Here is a 16,964-nt window from a genome sequence, read left to right as displayed (position 1 = left end):
CTGAATGCAAGATCTATTAAAAAGTAATCCACATATAAATCATTATTTATATTTACTAATAATTATTTATATTTACTATACTTGTTACTCAGTAATAATCTGCCATGAAGGATTAACACTCAGCCTTTGTGCCACAAGGGGGGTATGATGAGCTACTTACAATTGAGCAGCTGAGCGTAAACAGGCAGAAAAAGTGCTGAGTGTTAGTTAAAAGTAATTTAAAAAAAAGTCTACCACTTAGTTGTTGTACCTCCTGCACCCATCACCTGCAATAATCAGATATAATCAGATAATCAGAGATGGTCTTCAGTGGGCAACAGAGGTGATGAGGTGAAAGGAGGAACAGGAGCTCTGTTTGTTCCTGCAGATTTCTTACATCTTTCAAGGTCTACTATTGCTATTATTTCCCCAACAGGGAAATCAGAGCGTGCAAACCTGAGCTGAACAGGTTCATCTTTGATATACAGACGATCTGCAAAGCTACTTTTCATTTCTCTTCCTCAAACAAACAGCTTGACCCGCCATGTATTAGCGAGATCAAAAAAACCCCCACACTTCTAGCATATCTGTCAGCAAACCTCTAAGAAAGTTTTTTTCCTAGCAAGAAAGCCAGGAAAACACTCTGAGGTTCTCACTCACATTGGGGTTCTTGTCTTCATCATACTTGTCAGCATGATAAGCTTTGTACCCTTCCTCGGTGGAGCCACGAAAAATGTTGGCAATGTTGCCGCGAGCAGAGAGGTAGGGACTTCTCTGGAAATCGCTGGGGTTACAGAAGCTGTGCATGTCAACCCTCCTCTCAGTAAGCGGCCGAGCCCGTATCTCTTGCAGGTCGCCCCCTCCTCCTCCCATTCCCGCAATTTCGGACAGCGCCTGGCTGAAGTCCAAGCCCCGAGGCATCGCAACGGAGGAGGAGGAGCCGCTATGGCTCTGCTTTAGGATGCTGAGCATCTGAGCAAAGACATTGAACATGCGGAACTCATGTTCCCGCTCCAGTTCAAACCGGCGCTGCTCCAGTTGCATCCGACGCTCCTCCACGTCCAAATCTCGCTGAAATCGGCGTTCTTCCATCTGCAAAAAGCGCTCTTCCATGGCCCGCTGAGATGTCAGGGTCTTCAGCAAGAGATCATCGAGCGGGTCCTTCACGCGCTGGCCTTTCCGCTTTTTTCTCAGCCGATGCAAGGCGGAGAAGCCAGGCCGGGGAACCATGTTCTGGACCCGTGATGAGTTTGCCATGTTGGGCTCACTGAAACCTGTGAATATGTAAAAGCAAGGAAGAAAAATTAAACGCGCAGCAAGTAAAGTGGCGTGGGCATGCTTTGCTGCCTTCCCGTGCCCTTCCTAGGAAACACCCCTCGATCTACTGTAGGGTTTTACAGGAAAACCAAAGTAAAACCTGTCAGGTACATCTTGAAGTTTGCGAGTTTCTTTGAAGTTTGTTTTTAACTTCACACGTGGGCACCCCATTATGCTGCCAGCCCCAGCCCCGTACTTGGCCTCTGAATTAACCCAAACGATCATCAGTTCCCTCCACTGGACTAACTACGCAACCACCACGGCGAAGAGGACATAGCATTCTTCCTGATCTCAGACATCAACCTCACACTGGTTATCGTCTCTCTTCTTCCCCATCATGCCGTGCTCTTCCATCAGCCTGTCCTAGACCGGTTTGAAATCCCCAGGATTTCCAGGCTGTACCCTTCCTGGCAGCCAGGCAATGGCCAACTGCACGTCCAGTGCAGGAGTCTCATCTCCTGTAAACAGATACGCTGTTTCTGCCAGTGACTTTCAAAAACATCTTCTTTCCAAGTCCTAATTAATAGCTTAGAAAGCCAGGCAATGATTATTCCCAAGTATTCTTCATTGTTGAGTGTCCTAAAAGATTAGATCCGGAAAATATTTTAAAAGAACGCAAGGAAAGTTTCACCTGCAGGTTTATAGTGTAGCCATGGCAGAAGAGGGTCTCCTGATACAATTCAGCATGAGGACCACAGACAGCCCTGGTCAGGTTCAAATTATACCAAAAAGCATGCAGGTTTTTTTTTTTCCAATAAGGTAAGCACTGTCAGCATTATATGCAGAAATCTAGCACAAATGCCTAGCCCGGCTTATGGCAGACATGCCAGCCCTTTGGATTTCATACACAGTATTTAGCCTAGCGCAGTAATTTTAGATTTTATTTACCTGCAGCAAGATACGTTTCGGGAATGGCCAGAAGACTATGAATGCAGATACCAGCCTTCTACTTTAAAGCTTTTTGGGATGTGGAAAGATAAGGATCCAAACGTCAGTGTGAAAACCAGGTGTCTATCTGTGCACCAGAAAAAAAAATCTCTCTTTCTGGGAAACTGGGCAGAAACCTTATGCTGGAATGTAAAAGGCTATCCCTACCTGAAGGTGAAACACTGGTTTCAATGGGAATCTCCACCCTGGAGATGGGAGAGTCGTTCTGGGCCCTCTCCAAGAAGGCTCTCTCCATCTCATGTTCTTCAGGGGAGCCCTGCTGGTAAGACATGGATGGTGGGGGCTCTGGGGTCAAGCAGTGTTCATCAGAGTTCACCTCCTCACATTTGATTTCCATCAGTTCAGGGTGCTGGGAGTGTCCAAAGGGCAGGGCCGAGGAGGCAAACTGGTGATGGTAGCTCTCCACCATGCTGCCCTGCAGCACCTGCTGAGCCATCATGCTGCCGCTCAGGGAGCTGTAGGCCAGGGCGGGCCGGCTGGTCAGCACCCGGTCCATCACCTCGTAGAACTTCCACGTCCGGCCACCCCGCGGGGCCTTGCTGTTGTCCTTGATCCGCCGGTACTCCAGCTTCATCTTCTTGATCTTCTCCCGGCACTGGTCGCCCGTCCGGTGGATGCCCTTCTCCCGCAGCACCTCGGCGATGCGGTTGAAGACATGCTGGTTGCGCAAGCAGCTCTCCAGCTCCATCTGCACCGACTCATCGGCCCAGAGCTGCAGCAGCTCCACCACCTCGGGGTCCGACCAGTTACTGCCGCGCTCGTACTTCTTCCCCCGAAAATCCATAGCTCCCGGACCCCGGCCGCGGGGCGGCGGGGCGGGCCGGGGAGGGGTGCCGGCGGGCCGGGGGCTCGGCCCCCGCGCTGCCCAGCCCCCCCGGGCCGAGCCCCGCCGGGCCAGCGGCGGGAAGGGGCGCCGAGGGGGGCCGGGGGCGCCGGGGAGGGGGAGGCGGCGGCGGCACCGCGGGGGCGCCCGGGGCGGGCTGCGCCGGGGGTCCCGCCCGCCGCTCGGCCCGGCCCGGCCCCGCCCGGGCGGCGCACCTGCCCCTGCCCCTGCCCCCGCCCCGGCCCCGCCCGGGGGGCCGGGCCCCCCGCCGGGAGGGGGCTCTCGCACCGTGGCCCTCGAGGGCGCCCGGACGGCCCCGCCTCCCCCCAGCCCCTAGCGGGCCGTACGGCCGCCGGCACGGCTCGGCACGGCTCGGCTCGGCACGGCTCGGCTTAGCCCGTCCGCTAGAGCCGGGCGGAGCGAGCTAGCGGGGAGCCGGGCCGGCATGTTCACATCCGGGGTGACGCACATGCGTGCAGCCTTATTCCGGGATAACTTTAGTCCGTGCCAGGCGCTTGCCGCGCTCCCGGGGCCGCGCCGGGCTCCGCGCAGCGCTGCGGGGTCCCTCCCCCGCCCCTCCGCCCGCCCTGCCCCCGGCCCGGCGGCAGGCAGCACCGTACTGTGCCGTACCGCACCGTACCACGCCGTGCCGTGCCGTGCCACAGCCGCGCCGCCCGGAGGAGGCGCCCCGCTGCCCCTCGCCGCGCTCGGCACCGCTGGCCCGCCCGTCCCCGCCCCGCCCGGCGCTGCCAGGCACGGCTCGGCACGGCCTCGCCCGCAGTCACGCCCCGGGCTCCGGCCCAGAGCGAGGCGGGAGCCCTCGGGAGCTGTGTTGGCAGGGGCAGGGCCCCTCCCCGCGTCGGTAGCCGCCGGTGAAGAGGCCGAGCCCGCTCACGCTGCCCCCGCAGAGCTGCCCCCCCGGGCGCCGTTTACTCGCGGTGCCGCGGTGCGGGTGGCGGGTCTGTGGGGACGTGGGCTCGGCTTGGCTAGAGCTGCGTGGCGTGCGGGGTACGCAGCATCGGCCGGTGTTAGCGGCTGCCCCCGGGTCACTCGGGCAGGGCTTGGGGACACGTCACTGCCTGCGTTCCCCGGACACCAGCGAAGCACTTGTGCGTCCAGTTTGGCTGTCTTCCTTCCCGCGCCCAGAGAGCTTAGCAAGCAGCAGGTATGGAGGGACCAGACATTACATCAGTTCACTCTATTTACCGGCCCCCATCAGTTAGTTGCATGGTTCAAATCATTCCAAGTACCCCCCACCCCCACCCCGCTACATCCCTGAATGGGGTGGAGGACTGCAGAGAGCGAATGCAGGATTTCTTGCTTCCCCTCTACATCACCAGGTCAAATTCCCTACAGGGATCTGTAATTGCAGGGCTCGAGTCTTCACAGAGCTGTCCCACCACATCAGCCATGAAGATGGCCTCAAGCCACACTGCAGGATGGAGCGTGTTGCACCATGGCCCATCAGTTTGGAAATTTCAGTCCGGATCTGAGCCTGGCAGGATAAGGACTGACCCCTAAGGCAACGAGTATGAACATAAAAACAGTAATTTATGAGAAAAACAGAATGAAACACAGCACGTCCACATCCTGTATCACAGTTCTCACGGCTAGTGTACAGGTTGTGAAACACATACTAGGTTCGTGATTTTCCTTTTAGATCAAAAGATCTGCTTCATCGCAGCATTGTGGGGTTTTTATCTGACTCTTATTAACCTCCCTCTGGATTTTAATAAATCATTCACGGCCTTTATGATTCCATTTCTCAGTCTGTGAAACGGAAATAAAAATCTTGATCTTCATTCTATTTTGTGAAATACTTTGAATCCTGTCTCGGGGAGGGGGGGCGGGGGGAGACAAGTCTTAGCTTTAAAAATGACACTACCTTTCCTAATAACTTATGATCAGATAGTAGTTTGGATTTTTTCCAGTGGTCTGCTTAACTCGAGTTTGTACTTCCACACCCCCATAAGAAAGGTGTGCTTTTACTTTCCTAGGGTTTTTCATGGGAACGGCGTGCTATGTTCTACGAATACAGACTTAATTATATAAGGACATTTACATTGACTGTGTACTGGAGTACACAAAGACCAGGGCAACAATGAATAGAGCCATTGATGGTAGAAGTTTAATAGTAAATATAAATAGATTAAAGGCAGCATGGAACAGTCTTTTTAAAAAGCTTTTCGAAGAAGCCCGAGAGCCTGGTTGCAGCCTGTTATACCTGAGGGCCATAACTTAGCCAGGCAGCAGCAGAGCATTCTCAAAAGTAACTCGACATATACCCTGACTTCAGAAAGAGCCACTATTTCAAAATACAAGCATTAAAAGGGATGGAAGCTAGATTCATGATGTAAAACAATAATAATAAATCTTGAACTATTGTTCATGGTTCCATTGTTTCCACCTTTTTATGCCACATGAAGTGGAAACTTGATTTTTTAAATGAAGTTAAGAGCTTCCCTTGCAATCATGTGTCAGGCATGCATGGCATTGAGAACAAACATATCACACGCTGTTATATTGCTGAGATAATTTTTTGAGCTGCCAGTTCTTTGAGCTGCTTTTCCAATTCAGATGGAAAAGAGGACTAACAGGGGCTGTGTTCCCAAAGCGCAAGAAGTGACGGTGTTAAACTGTGCACAGTGCAAGCCACTGAGAACTGCAAAACCAAAAAGAAAGACTTTATTTTCTCAACCAGTTTGTATACCTATTTTATTGACAAAAGTGTGGGTGCCACCTAATTTGGTTTATCTAAGACAGGCTAATTCTTTTAACACGCGTTTGACAAAAACCCCTCTCTGCCTTTCCTTTTCATGCAGCAAGCTCAGGAATGCAAACCGAATGCTGCCACGGAGTACCTTCCTTATTCTCAGAGAATTTCATGCCTCGGTTTCGTCTCAGCAGATGACAGCTGAGTGCCGCAGTTGCAGGGCATTCCTTCCCTGAGCAAACTGCGTACCACAACTCCTTTTCTAACAAGCCATGACATGGGATCCTGAAAATACCCCCTTTAAAAACGGTGTTAAGCTTCACTGTTTTGTTAAGTTTAGTTTATTATAGGTCTCCAAGTGATTGATGCAACTAGCTGACGATCAGCTAAATCTTAGACAACAGTGTTTGCCCTACACATTGCAGGCCATCAGAGCAACAGACTGTGCTCTCCTGCCGGTGCCCGTAAGCAATGACATTCAAAATAAATTTTCATTAAATTTGGAGTCTAGCTCAATGGCATGGTCACAGACAGCACTGAAATGAAAGCCCTGGAAGCCGAAATTTCTGTTTATTTACAGCACATTTGCAAGCTGAGCAGAAGGGGCCCATTGAATATCAGCTGGGAAATGTGACAACCGTCACGGTGGTTTTGGTAGGGAAAACTTTCACAAAAGCACGTAGAGGCCTTGCAACTCAGTTAAATGTCAGGTGGTAACAATAAATTCTTTTGTTGTAACTACAGCAGCTTTTTTTTAATAATAATTTAAAAAAGCCTTAAAATTAGAGAGGCCTTCATGCTGCACAGAGGACGGCTAATAACGAGCAGCAGTTTGGGTTAGCATCTCCACAATCACTCTGCTCTCTACCCCTCTCCCAAAGAAAGTCATTCCCATCCCCTCACAGCAGAGAGGGCATTTAGCAGTTCCCACTGCTGACACACCCTGAGCTGAAGCTTTGCAAAGCAAAATCTCTCTGGCCTTTTGGCTCACACCCATCTCGACTCCGCAAGAGGAGACGTGGTGGGATGGAGGTGTTCCTGGCAGGCCTCCTGCCTAGGCAGGCGGCTCGGCGTGGTGATGGGTGGAAGGTCCCTGCAGAGGGTGCTCCAGCTCCGGCTACCTTCCTCCAGCCAGCGCAGGCCACGCTGGGTCTGCAACCTACTTTGGGTTTTCATGGAAACCCATGGGTGGGAAGGAGCACATGTAAGCAGGGGGACCTTGGCAGGCCGGGAATGCATCAGTGAGAGATTTAACCGGCAGCTCAGTTGCCCAGCAGGCCTGTTTTCCAGAATTTCAGTACATGGCTCTCCACGGTTCAGTATAAAAGGAAGTTTCTGCTGCAGCTGAGTAAAACACAAATCTTCAACAGCCTCTGACATGGAAAAGGATGCTGGTTTGACTCTTACAATGCTGTAGATCAGAGGAAGGTTACTTCCCTGGGAAGTGTAGTGGCTGCTGGCAGCACTTTACTTAAAGCCCAGCAGCACCGTGACCGAAACCACAACCATCTGATGCCTGTTTCCATACTGACTTGGAGTCAGATGAGTTGAGCAGACTCAGGTCTAGCTCCTAAGAGATGACACTGGTAAAAATTCTTTGCAGTAATTGCAGCTTAGAAATTAAAGTCCAAACAGACCATTGAGACAAAAACATTCTTACATCTCCCTAGTTTGGTAGATAGTATAAATAAATATGAGATTTTGCCATGTTATTGGACAAACCACAACAAATTGAAACTCTCTTAATTCTGTTAGTTTCTCTGGATCTGAGCTGATGCCCTGGCCAGAGATGGTGCGGAAGACCACCCCCAGGCACTGCCTGTTCTGCATCTCATTCCCCAGATTGCCAAGGGGCACTGAGCAGCTGAAGCCATCAAGCAGCATTTATTTTTACATTCTTTAAAAACTGACCATTGTAGAGAAGTGCTGGAAAACACCCTTTCTGCTTCACAAAGAGTTTTTGATGTATAAATCTTATTAGTAAAATTGATTATACACTCAATCCTCCTGCAAAAACCCTCATCCCAGCCCCTGAAAACCACAAAATGATGACTGAAATAAAGCACCTAAACCAAAACTAAGGCGGGATCTTATATGTACCAGGATCTTCCTTCCTAACTCATTACTAATTTATCTAGCTCTGTCTTTTTCTTTGGAGATGAGTTTATATCTCGCCAGCTTTCAGAGCAAGCCCCAACAACCATTACAGATGCCTTCTCTTAGGCTTCTTATTGCATTGGCAGGCACAGCGGGGGTACAGTTGGTCTTGTTAAATTAAGACATCATTTTAATAAGCAGCTTCAGCACAGGGACATGAGACAAGAGAAGCAAAAGTTTCTGAGGGACTCTGCTCCCAACACATGCCCAAAGGGTTATTTAAGGTACTTTGCTGTAAAGCCCACAGAGGGCAGTAGGACAGTCTTCAAAAACCTTTCGTAAAGCAGAGCTGGACAAGAAAAACTGCAGAAGAAAAGAAGAGTTTGGTTATTAAGCACCTAGGTTTTCTGGGACTGATATCCCCCCCCCCAAGTGTCAATTTTGTAACTGATTGAACAGCACACTGCATTTTCTGTGAAACTCTGGGCAGACCCACAGGACCTGTCCCATTGCAGGCAGAGGGAGCTATTGGAAGTGCTGAGTGTTTTCCACCCTCACAGTCAGTGTAACATCCACACAAACAACTGCGAAACTGTGTTTTTCCCACTTTCTGTGGAAATTACCTTGATAAGAGCCAGGCCTGCTTACTCATCCCATGCAACTGGTTAATGGTATTCCCTGGAGCAGGAAGCGGTGATTGGGTTGGGGGTGTTTTAAGTACTGTCTAACCCTGTGACTATTAACAAACAAGATAAAGTGAATCTGAGAGTCTAAATTCATATGTTAGAGGGATTCAAGAAAGGGAATGGATCCAGATTCCTATGACCAAGCCTACTTCTGCAATTTCAGGCCTGGACAGGACTAAAAATGAAGAGAGACCAATTCTCTTCTTCAAAGATACCTAAATTCCTGTAGATTCAGCTGCCATAATACAATTTCTGTAAGTCATGACTGAATAATTGTCTATGCTACAGATGAAATGGTGACAAATTTCAGGGCAGGAGTGGGTTGCGCTTCTGCTAAACTGATGAGCACACCACAGTTAACTAGGGACTGGCAGGATCTGTGTTTGATTCTTCAGGGTGAAGTAACAGTGGCTGATGCCCCGGGCAAGAAATCAAACCCAATGTGTCTATTAGGGCAAATAAATTTAACTTTCTATATGACACTGACACTTGTCATACTATATGTAGAGAAAGTTCTTGCAGTGCCTCACGTCCTGTGCATCCCTCCGCTAAGGCTTGCCAGGCACCTCGTGACCAAGGCAAGCAAAGGCACTCATCACTTGCAGATTCACATTTACATTTAATTTCCTTGTGGAGCTGGTTGAAACCTTCCCTTTCTAAACACAGAGATTTTGCATTGCCCCTAGAGAAAGAAACCCTGAGAGGCTTCACCATGAAGGACACAGAGTGTGGCAGCTGATGTAGTGACCTCTGTTTGCAGCTTCTTCATGGTCACTGATACTGGAAGAGGACTGCAGGGCAAAACTGCCTTGAAGAGAGTACAGGGAAAGAAGAGGTACTGGCTCTAGCTGGAAAACTCAAAGTTGCTTCCCTCTTAACATGCTGTTTATATTAGCCAGTCATGCATTTTTATTTGTCTGGTTTCTTTCTTTTTTGGCCATTGCTGCTTCTTGGGCTGGCTCTGGTCTGTACTGTGAGTTCTTTGCAAGGAGACATGCAAATGTTTTCTCCCTCTCTGCTGCCAGAAAACAACGTGGGTCATTTCAGAACCCACAGACACGGAGCCAAGAACCCCTCAGCCCCTTTTGTGGCCTCCAAACTCACATCTGCAGATCACAAAAATCTCAGCTTGATAAGATAAGGGTACTGTTTTTATCACAGAAAGTTACGCATTTTGATGGTATTATCCTTTATCCTGAAAGAGAGATTAAAACAGTAGCTAATATGCTCGGGAACACAGCAACAACCTACAGGGATATATGTGTTGCTATATTGCTCTACAAAATCAGGACACACTAACACAAAAATTGCTAACACCAAAATTGCATCACTGATGTAAATACAAGAGATAAAATTCCCCAAGTAATGACACAACAAAACCAGGTATCAACCCATTTCCCTCTCTGTGGCTGGCTGGACTGTGCCCTTCAGTTGCCAGAAGTTTTTTTGTCCCTCTAGTTTTAAGTAAAGCATATTCAGGATCTTTCACCATTTGCCTTAAAAGAGAAAAGCCAAAGGCAAGGAAAAGAGCAGGCTAACTGGCCCTTATCTGATGCTAAAGATAGACACAGAGCCATGTTTGGTCTGATACAGAAAACAGTCAGGATTAAATTTCTAGATAAAACCATGGGTGAGAATTCTTCTGTATTTTCATACAGAAAATACATACTCAACAGTAAGGAGTTTACACCGCTTCTGCCCGAAATAACTACATGAGCTGAAATTGGGATCTTGTTTCCTGTAGCATGACTAAAAGCCAGGCAGGATACTTCTAACGTGCCCCCAGCAAGACCTGTTCATTCACACTGAGTCTTTTCTAACCTGGGGGGTGGTGGTATGTATGTGTGCGTCAGTGTAGTTTTTTGCAATTACAGACGAAATTAACTATTTATATACAGTGGGAAACCACGTACATAAAGAAGACTTTCCCACAGAGCTGTAATGCTGGCCTGCAGCACCCGCTGCTACGGCTGTCCTTGGTTTTCACAGAGCTCTGCCAGTGCAACTCAACCCTAAAGTGCCGGAGCCCTGCAGCTATTCTGCTCCAGCCTCGCCGCAGTGACAGCAGATCATCATCCTCATCCTGACCTTCTTTTCTGCTCTGCCAGACCTGAGAATAACAAGTGATGCTAACATTTACTGGTAGCCTTGTGTCTGAGGCTGAGGCCACAAAACTCGTATCACTGCTTGCCTTGAACAGAGAGCTACAAAGGCAACATCAGCTGTGCTCAGCTTCTGCTTTCCTGAACCAAGTATAATCCTCAAATGGCAACATTCCCCTCATATTGTCAGTGCTGTCTATCCTTTCTTAGTTACTGCTAATAAATAGTAGTCTTTTTTTTTTTTAAGCTTTCCTGTGCAGTCAGTTCATGAAAGCTGGAGACCTTTCTGTTCTCCTTCCCTTATTCTCCCCACCTTGTTGTGCAAGAGTTTCAGTGATGTTGCCCTTAAAAAGTCAGTAATTGCTCCCAGGAACATTGATTGTCCTTGCGTAACTACCAGCACACTCAGGAAACAGCCTGAGACTCTGTGGGACAACATTGGTCCTGCTGAACTGCGTAACGCCAGCTGCCTGTGCTGTACAACTCTTCGGTGTCCCATCCAGCTATGCTATGTTTATCTGAACTTGATGTGGCCCAGAAAAGAAATTCCAATTTTTAAATACTATTTTAATGCAAACTTCCTGAGAACAGGCTGGGGAAATCATCGTTGTCTGGCTGTGCAAGGGAGGAATGAAGGTTTTCGAGCTGCCTGAAATAAATTTTTAAATAAGGCTAGCAGAAATTTTATGCTAACATTTAAATTCAAACAACCACATTGTATTGATTGCTGTCTGGAAAGGAGACATAACCAGAAGTTAGAACAGCACAAGGATTTGATACCTTTAAGTAGATATTTGTCAATGCTGCTAAGAGTCTATCTTCCCTTCAGAGCAGTGTATGGATTAAAAAAAAAATTGGTCAGGGAAAGAAACATGGAAGTGGTCGGGGTGGAAGTCAGTTCTCCCAAGACTGGAAATCCTTCCAGTTTCCCACATGGACCCAGAACCTGAAATCCCTTTAAAGCCGGTGGCCCCCAGACACTTAAACGGAAGCAGGGGAGAACTCTTGTCCTGATAGTTCTGCAACCTGCCATTAGTATCTGGAGAATAAAATAAGGCAGAAACAGTCAACAAAAGCGTGGAGGTGCTGCTGCTACCTTTGTTTCTAAAAGGGCTGCCAAGCACCTTTGTTCTTCTTTTCTTATTGAGTGATTTCTCCTGCCCCTGTCGCTTGTCTGGCACGGACTGGCAGGAACACTGTGGTCTGTTCCACAGCAAGATTACCAGTAGCTTGAGACTGGAAGAGAAACTTACTTGCCCAAAGGTTCGTCTGGTTTCCACAGCTACACTATCTGGGTTCTCTGTTGTTCTCTTCTGTTACTTTCATCTCTACCTGTGGCAGCACTACCGTGACATCACTCCTGGAAGATGCAAAGTTTTTGAAATCTCCCGTAAAAGACTCCCAGCCTCCCTAAGCAACCTATTCAGTGCTTCACTACATTTGGCATGAGAAGGGCTTCCTAATGCTTCACCCTTATCTCCCCTGCTACAATATAAGTTGTAAGGGAGATTTCTTGTCCTATCTACCACTGACACAGAAAACTGTTTGTCTTCTTTCTTTCGCAGCAAGCTGAGAGGTTAGCATACAGCCTTCTCTTCTCAACAAACTCAAAAAATGTAGAGAATATCTTCTCTAGACTTCTGACTATTTTTGGTTTTCTTCTCTCAACTCTCTTAAACCAATCTACAGCTTTTGGGAAATCTGGCATCCACAATTAGGCATAACATTCGAGCCAAAATCCCACCAGTGCTAAGCAGAGAAAGGAGACTGTTTCAGAGACTATACTTGTGTCTGTTTGTCCTAGGATAATGTTGGTCTCTTAACAGTAGCAAAGCATTTGAAACACATTCATTTTGTGATCCCTTATAACCACTAAAACCTTCCCTACCTGCTGTCCTGCAAGCCATTGCCTACCTTGTATTTGTGCAGTGGATTATTCATTCCTTTTTTGTGCCTGTCCATATCAAATATTTTTCCATTTGGTTCTCCAGTGCTTGAAGACCCCTTTGAATTCTGACCCTGTTTTCCCGTGTGCTTGCATGCCCCCCAGCATGACACTGCCATCACATTTGATAAGCATTATCTCTGTTGCAGCTACAAAGCCATTAATGACAAGACTGACTGACTGGGGAAGAGACCCTGCAGTCCCTTCATTGCTCCCTCTCCGTTTGATGCAAAGCTCCGAGGGCTGGTCAGTGAATAGGCTTTTCCATGGGGCTGTGCACCCATATTCCACGAGTTTCACCTAGGGTGTATGTCCATAGCTGCCTTATGAGTATCATGTGAAGGAGCATGGAAAACCTTACCTAACTCGGAATATAGGACATCTCCTTTTTCTTCCCTGGTTGGTTACTCTGTCAGAAAAAAGAGGGCAGACTGCTCTGATAGGATTTCTTCTTGACAGGCCTGCATGCCTGCGACTTATCACCTTGTTATCTTCTATATGCTTACGCACAGCTCATTTGTTCCACTTTTTCCAGGAATTGGAACTGGGGTGACTACTACCCAGTTCTTTTCACCTCTTTCTCTCCTTTCTTCAAAGACCATCATTACGTGCACCCTTTTCCGACATTTTGGGGTCTCATCCATTTCACGTGATATCTCAGAAATAATTCCTAACAATTCTGCAGCTGTCTCAGCCAGTTCCCTCAATGCTGGACGACTTCAAGTGAACATGAAGACATGTATCTAAGCAGTGCCTGAGCAATCCTAGGATTGCGCTGTGTGCAGAGTGGTGCTACACAAAGCCAGCTCCAATCTGTCAGAGATCCATTCCCTCCGACACTGGTCCTGAGCCAACCCAGTCCTCAAAGCAGAACAACCACGTCCGTGCAACACTGGGTCTGACCCCATTGTCTCTGCCAGACCCCACTGTTTCTTCTCACTCCCTGCATTACAGTGGTGCAGACTCACCCAGGAGGCTGCCACAAAGCTAATTAGGTCCTGAGTTGGTTTGGTCCAACATGCAGCTCCTCCATCCCAATATCCAGCATATTCTCACCTACCAGCCAAATAATGGTGGGTTGACTAACAGTCATCCCTCTGCACTGGTCCAGTTCCAAAAAAGTTGGCAGAGGGAAAAAAATTACTCTTAAAAATATAGCTGTTGGTCATCCCAACCTTGTTTTCTGCTGTAAAATAGGCAAATGCCTCATGTGTGTGTATGACTGTAACCTTACAACACAGTCATACAGCTTGCTCCCACTTTACATCTAAGAAAGAGAGGCACAGAGCAATTCAGTGGCTTCTCACAGGTCAAAAAGAACATGTGCGGAGAAGTACCAACAAGAGATGCTGGCTGTCTTCTCCGAGTTCAGTGCCCCACAATGACAGCAGTGTCATTTATCCAGAACTAGGATACCCCAGAAATGAACTATACCCATTGTCTAAAGCAAACAAAAAATATTTCCCCATACCTTACAGCTGAAGCAAAACACAGTTGGAGCAAGATACTAGTATTTTGCTCTTACCGGTGGACTTTGCTGGCAGAAATAGAAATGGGCTGGCAGACAGTCAGTCAGATTTTGCCTTATGATCCTGGGCACAGCTGCAGTTATAACTCTGGCAAAAAGGCTGAGGAAGTGCTCTCTTTTGTGTTTGTTTACTTTGTCAGGTGTGTTCATTAGACTCAGATTGCATCAAGGAGCTCCCAGAAAAGCATGTGTGAGAATCACACCCCCCCTTGCAAGGCTTTCCCAATCAGAGGCCGTGTCCTTGTGCCCTTGGCTAGGATCACGTGCCTTCCTTGCAGTATTTAAAGAGCAGCATGTGCGCTGGTTATCAATCATCGGGTGTGAGCCTTCTGGGGTGGAAGAGAACATTCAGAAGTCACAGCTATTGCTAGAAATTTCTGACTTGGAGGCTGACAGTGGTTTTATTGCATTAAGGAAAAGAACAGAGTTTGTTTTGCAGTTTTTGGCAAACCTTTTCTTTGAGAACTCAATCTCAGTTCAAACTGTACTGTGTTCAGTCATGTTAACTGTATGATGTTTACTGAGCTGTTGTTAAACAGTAATTTGTTCTAGGGAACTTCACAAAAGGTTCTAAAACCATTTAAGAAAATACTTCTAGATCTTCAAGTGACAGGCTGTTCAGCTACTCACTGGTCCAGATATCAATAACAATCAGATGTCAGTGCCTTGAAGAATGCCAATGCTAACTATGTTTTCCACCCCCTAACTTCAGATTTGCAAAGACTAGAGGGTTTCTGCAGAGATCACCTCCTAACCTGAGACTGTCACAGCAAATTCCCATCCCAGAGCCTGAGGGAATACTTGAGACCCCTCTTTCCAAAGCTAATAAATCTCTGGCAAGTTGAGGCCCAGCACCCTTTGCAGGGTCTCTCAAGCCTGCTGAAAGCCGGTCTCTGCTGCTGACATGTTGATGTCATTTTCCAAATATGATACACGGTGGGAGCAAAAGAATCTGCTCTGGTTTTGTAAGTAATTTTTAAAAATAGTAGGTAAGTGTAGCGCCAGTGAGCTGAGTCAGGGTACTCATGCCCTGAATACAGCCAGAAGGGGCTTGTCATGCTCAGTTGACAAAGGAAACTTTCCCCATGCCACCCTGCCATCGTTGCACAGCTTGAAACTGGTGGGTGACTGCAAGAGATGAAAGAAATTTTTTCAGTCTTTTATTTAAGTCTTCAATGCATCTGGCAAGACTTCAGAAAGGGAACTGCTTTTGTGCCATGGGAGCTGTGCAGCAGAAACTGAGCGGAGGCCAGTTCCACCCAAACCTCCTGTCCAGACTACTGGAATGCATCCAGGACCATCACCACCCTAGCTGACACAGGAAAGGAAATGGAGATCACCAGTATTAAAGATGTGAGCTGCTTGGCTTGAACTTGAGTCAGATGTCTATAACCAAGACTGTAGTAGCAGCCTCCATCCTTTGTAAATCAAGGATAGGTGGGAGAGAGGAAACGTGATCTCACCTGCAGTACTATCAAAGACTTACAAACAAGAGCCTTCACATCACATTCCCAATTTCTCAGCCTTTCAGTCTGTCCTGTTATCATCTGACTGTACACTCCAGGAGTATCTTCCTCACCCTTAAGAGACTCTGCTTTAATTGAACCCCAATTTGAGTCTACCCTTAAAAAGTTATCTTACTGGCCAGATTTAGTTCATGTCCCTTCACCCCTTCTCCTCTGCAGTTTTGGATCCATTGCAACTGAACGGGGTAATTATCAAGGAAGACACGCATAAACCTTCCCTTTGAAATGTGTGCATTGTCACCATCTTTCTTCCCTCTACTTTCCCATTTTTTTGACTGAAACTGCTTTGATTCAGAAGTGACCAAAATTATGGTAACTTTTATAAAGGCAATTAGTTACATTTCAAGCCAGTTATCTAGAAATTATGAATACCTCACAAAAAACCCATTAAGTCTGTTGCTGGCCCAGAGGTCATGACTGAAGCAGACCGTTTGTCCCACAAGGAAACCTGCCTCTTTCCACTTGGAAGCAAGAAATATTTTGGCAAGCAGAGGCAGCGTACATGGGAAGTGTGTTCTGCCTGTCCCCAGGCTGCTTCAGTCTGATGGATGGGATTTCATTCACTATCTCCACGAAACTCCTTAAACTTCACTAAATTCAAATATGCAAAGAGAGAGAAGTCAGAGTATAGTTATGTTCAGAGAGACAGCACAGATTTCAAAACCAGCTCTCCTTGTTAGCATACTTCAAACCTCTTTGTCTGCAGACAGAAGGATACCTCTTTCAGAAAGCACCAGAGTCTGTTTAAGCTAATATTAATCTGCTTTAATAGTAGTAGCTAGTTTTAAACCACTCCAAATCTCATCTGCATTACCAACCTTTGAGGCAGGGGCTTTGCTAAATGGCAGTGGTTGCTCGGTACCCAGGAGGCAGCATCGTGTATCACCTACATATCTCCAGGAGTGGAAGGCACTGTGCCAAAGCAGGAGTCACCTCTTAGCCATGTTGTCTCACCAGGTGCTCTCTTGTGCTCCAAACCATTGGGGGAAGAGTGAGAGATCATTGCTGTCTCCCTTCCAAACTCAGGTACAAGCCACGTGCCTGTCCCACATGGAGAATGCGCCAGATGCTCCCAAGTGATGCTGCGGAAAAAGCACAGGTGATCCACTGATTAAGTGGTCAAGGTCTGGCCTCTGGTCCAAAACCAGTCATAGTTATTTACAGAACAATTTGCAAGAAGGGAGGAAGAAAAGAAGTTTTATTTACAGCTTTCATAGATTTTTCTCTATCAGCTGCTCAGTTAAAATCTTTGGTGGAAAACAGATGCTGGTTTTAATTTCTGGTTTTATTAATTGGAATG

The 16,964-nt window shown here is 47.5% G+C and overlaps 1 protein-coding gene across 4 annotated transcripts in view; it reads right to left on the bottom strand.

Moving 5' to 3' along the window:
* ACCS (1-aminocyclopropane-1-carboxylate synthase homolog (inactive)) overlaps positions 1-16,728 on the bottom strand; it is a 28,851-nt gene extending 12,123 nt beyond the window's left edge. Inside the window, exons 1-2 of one of the 4 annotated variants that reach the window (XM_076344408.1) lie at positions 16,619-16,728; positions 640-1,253 (exon numbers count right to left, since the gene is read on the bottom strand). In XM_076344408.1, coding sequence (XP_076200523.1) covers positions 640-1,253; positions 16,619-16,667 — 663 coding nt within the window. In that variant the 5' untranslated portion in view covers positions 16,668-16,728. Of the gene's footprint in view, positions 1-639; positions 1,254-2,391; positions 3,052-3,702; positions 3,755-16,618 lie in introns of those variants that run through there. The other 3 variants (XM_076344407.1, XM_076344405.1, XM_076344406.1) reach the window with 3 other exon arrangements.
* Positions 16,729-16,964: the final 236 nt, after the last annotated feature.

This window comes from Aptenodytes patagonicus, chromosome 7 (assembly GCF_965638725.1).
Source record: "Aptenodytes patagonicus chromosome 7, bAptPat1.pri.cur, whole genome shotgun sequence".
Taxonomy (NCBI): Eukaryota; Metazoa; Chordata; class Aves; order Sphenisciformes; family Spheniscidae; genus Aptenodytes; species Aptenodytes patagonicus.
The sequence above is the reverse complement of the archived record's forward strand: the minus strand, read 5'-3'. Positions and strand labels throughout refer to the sequence as shown.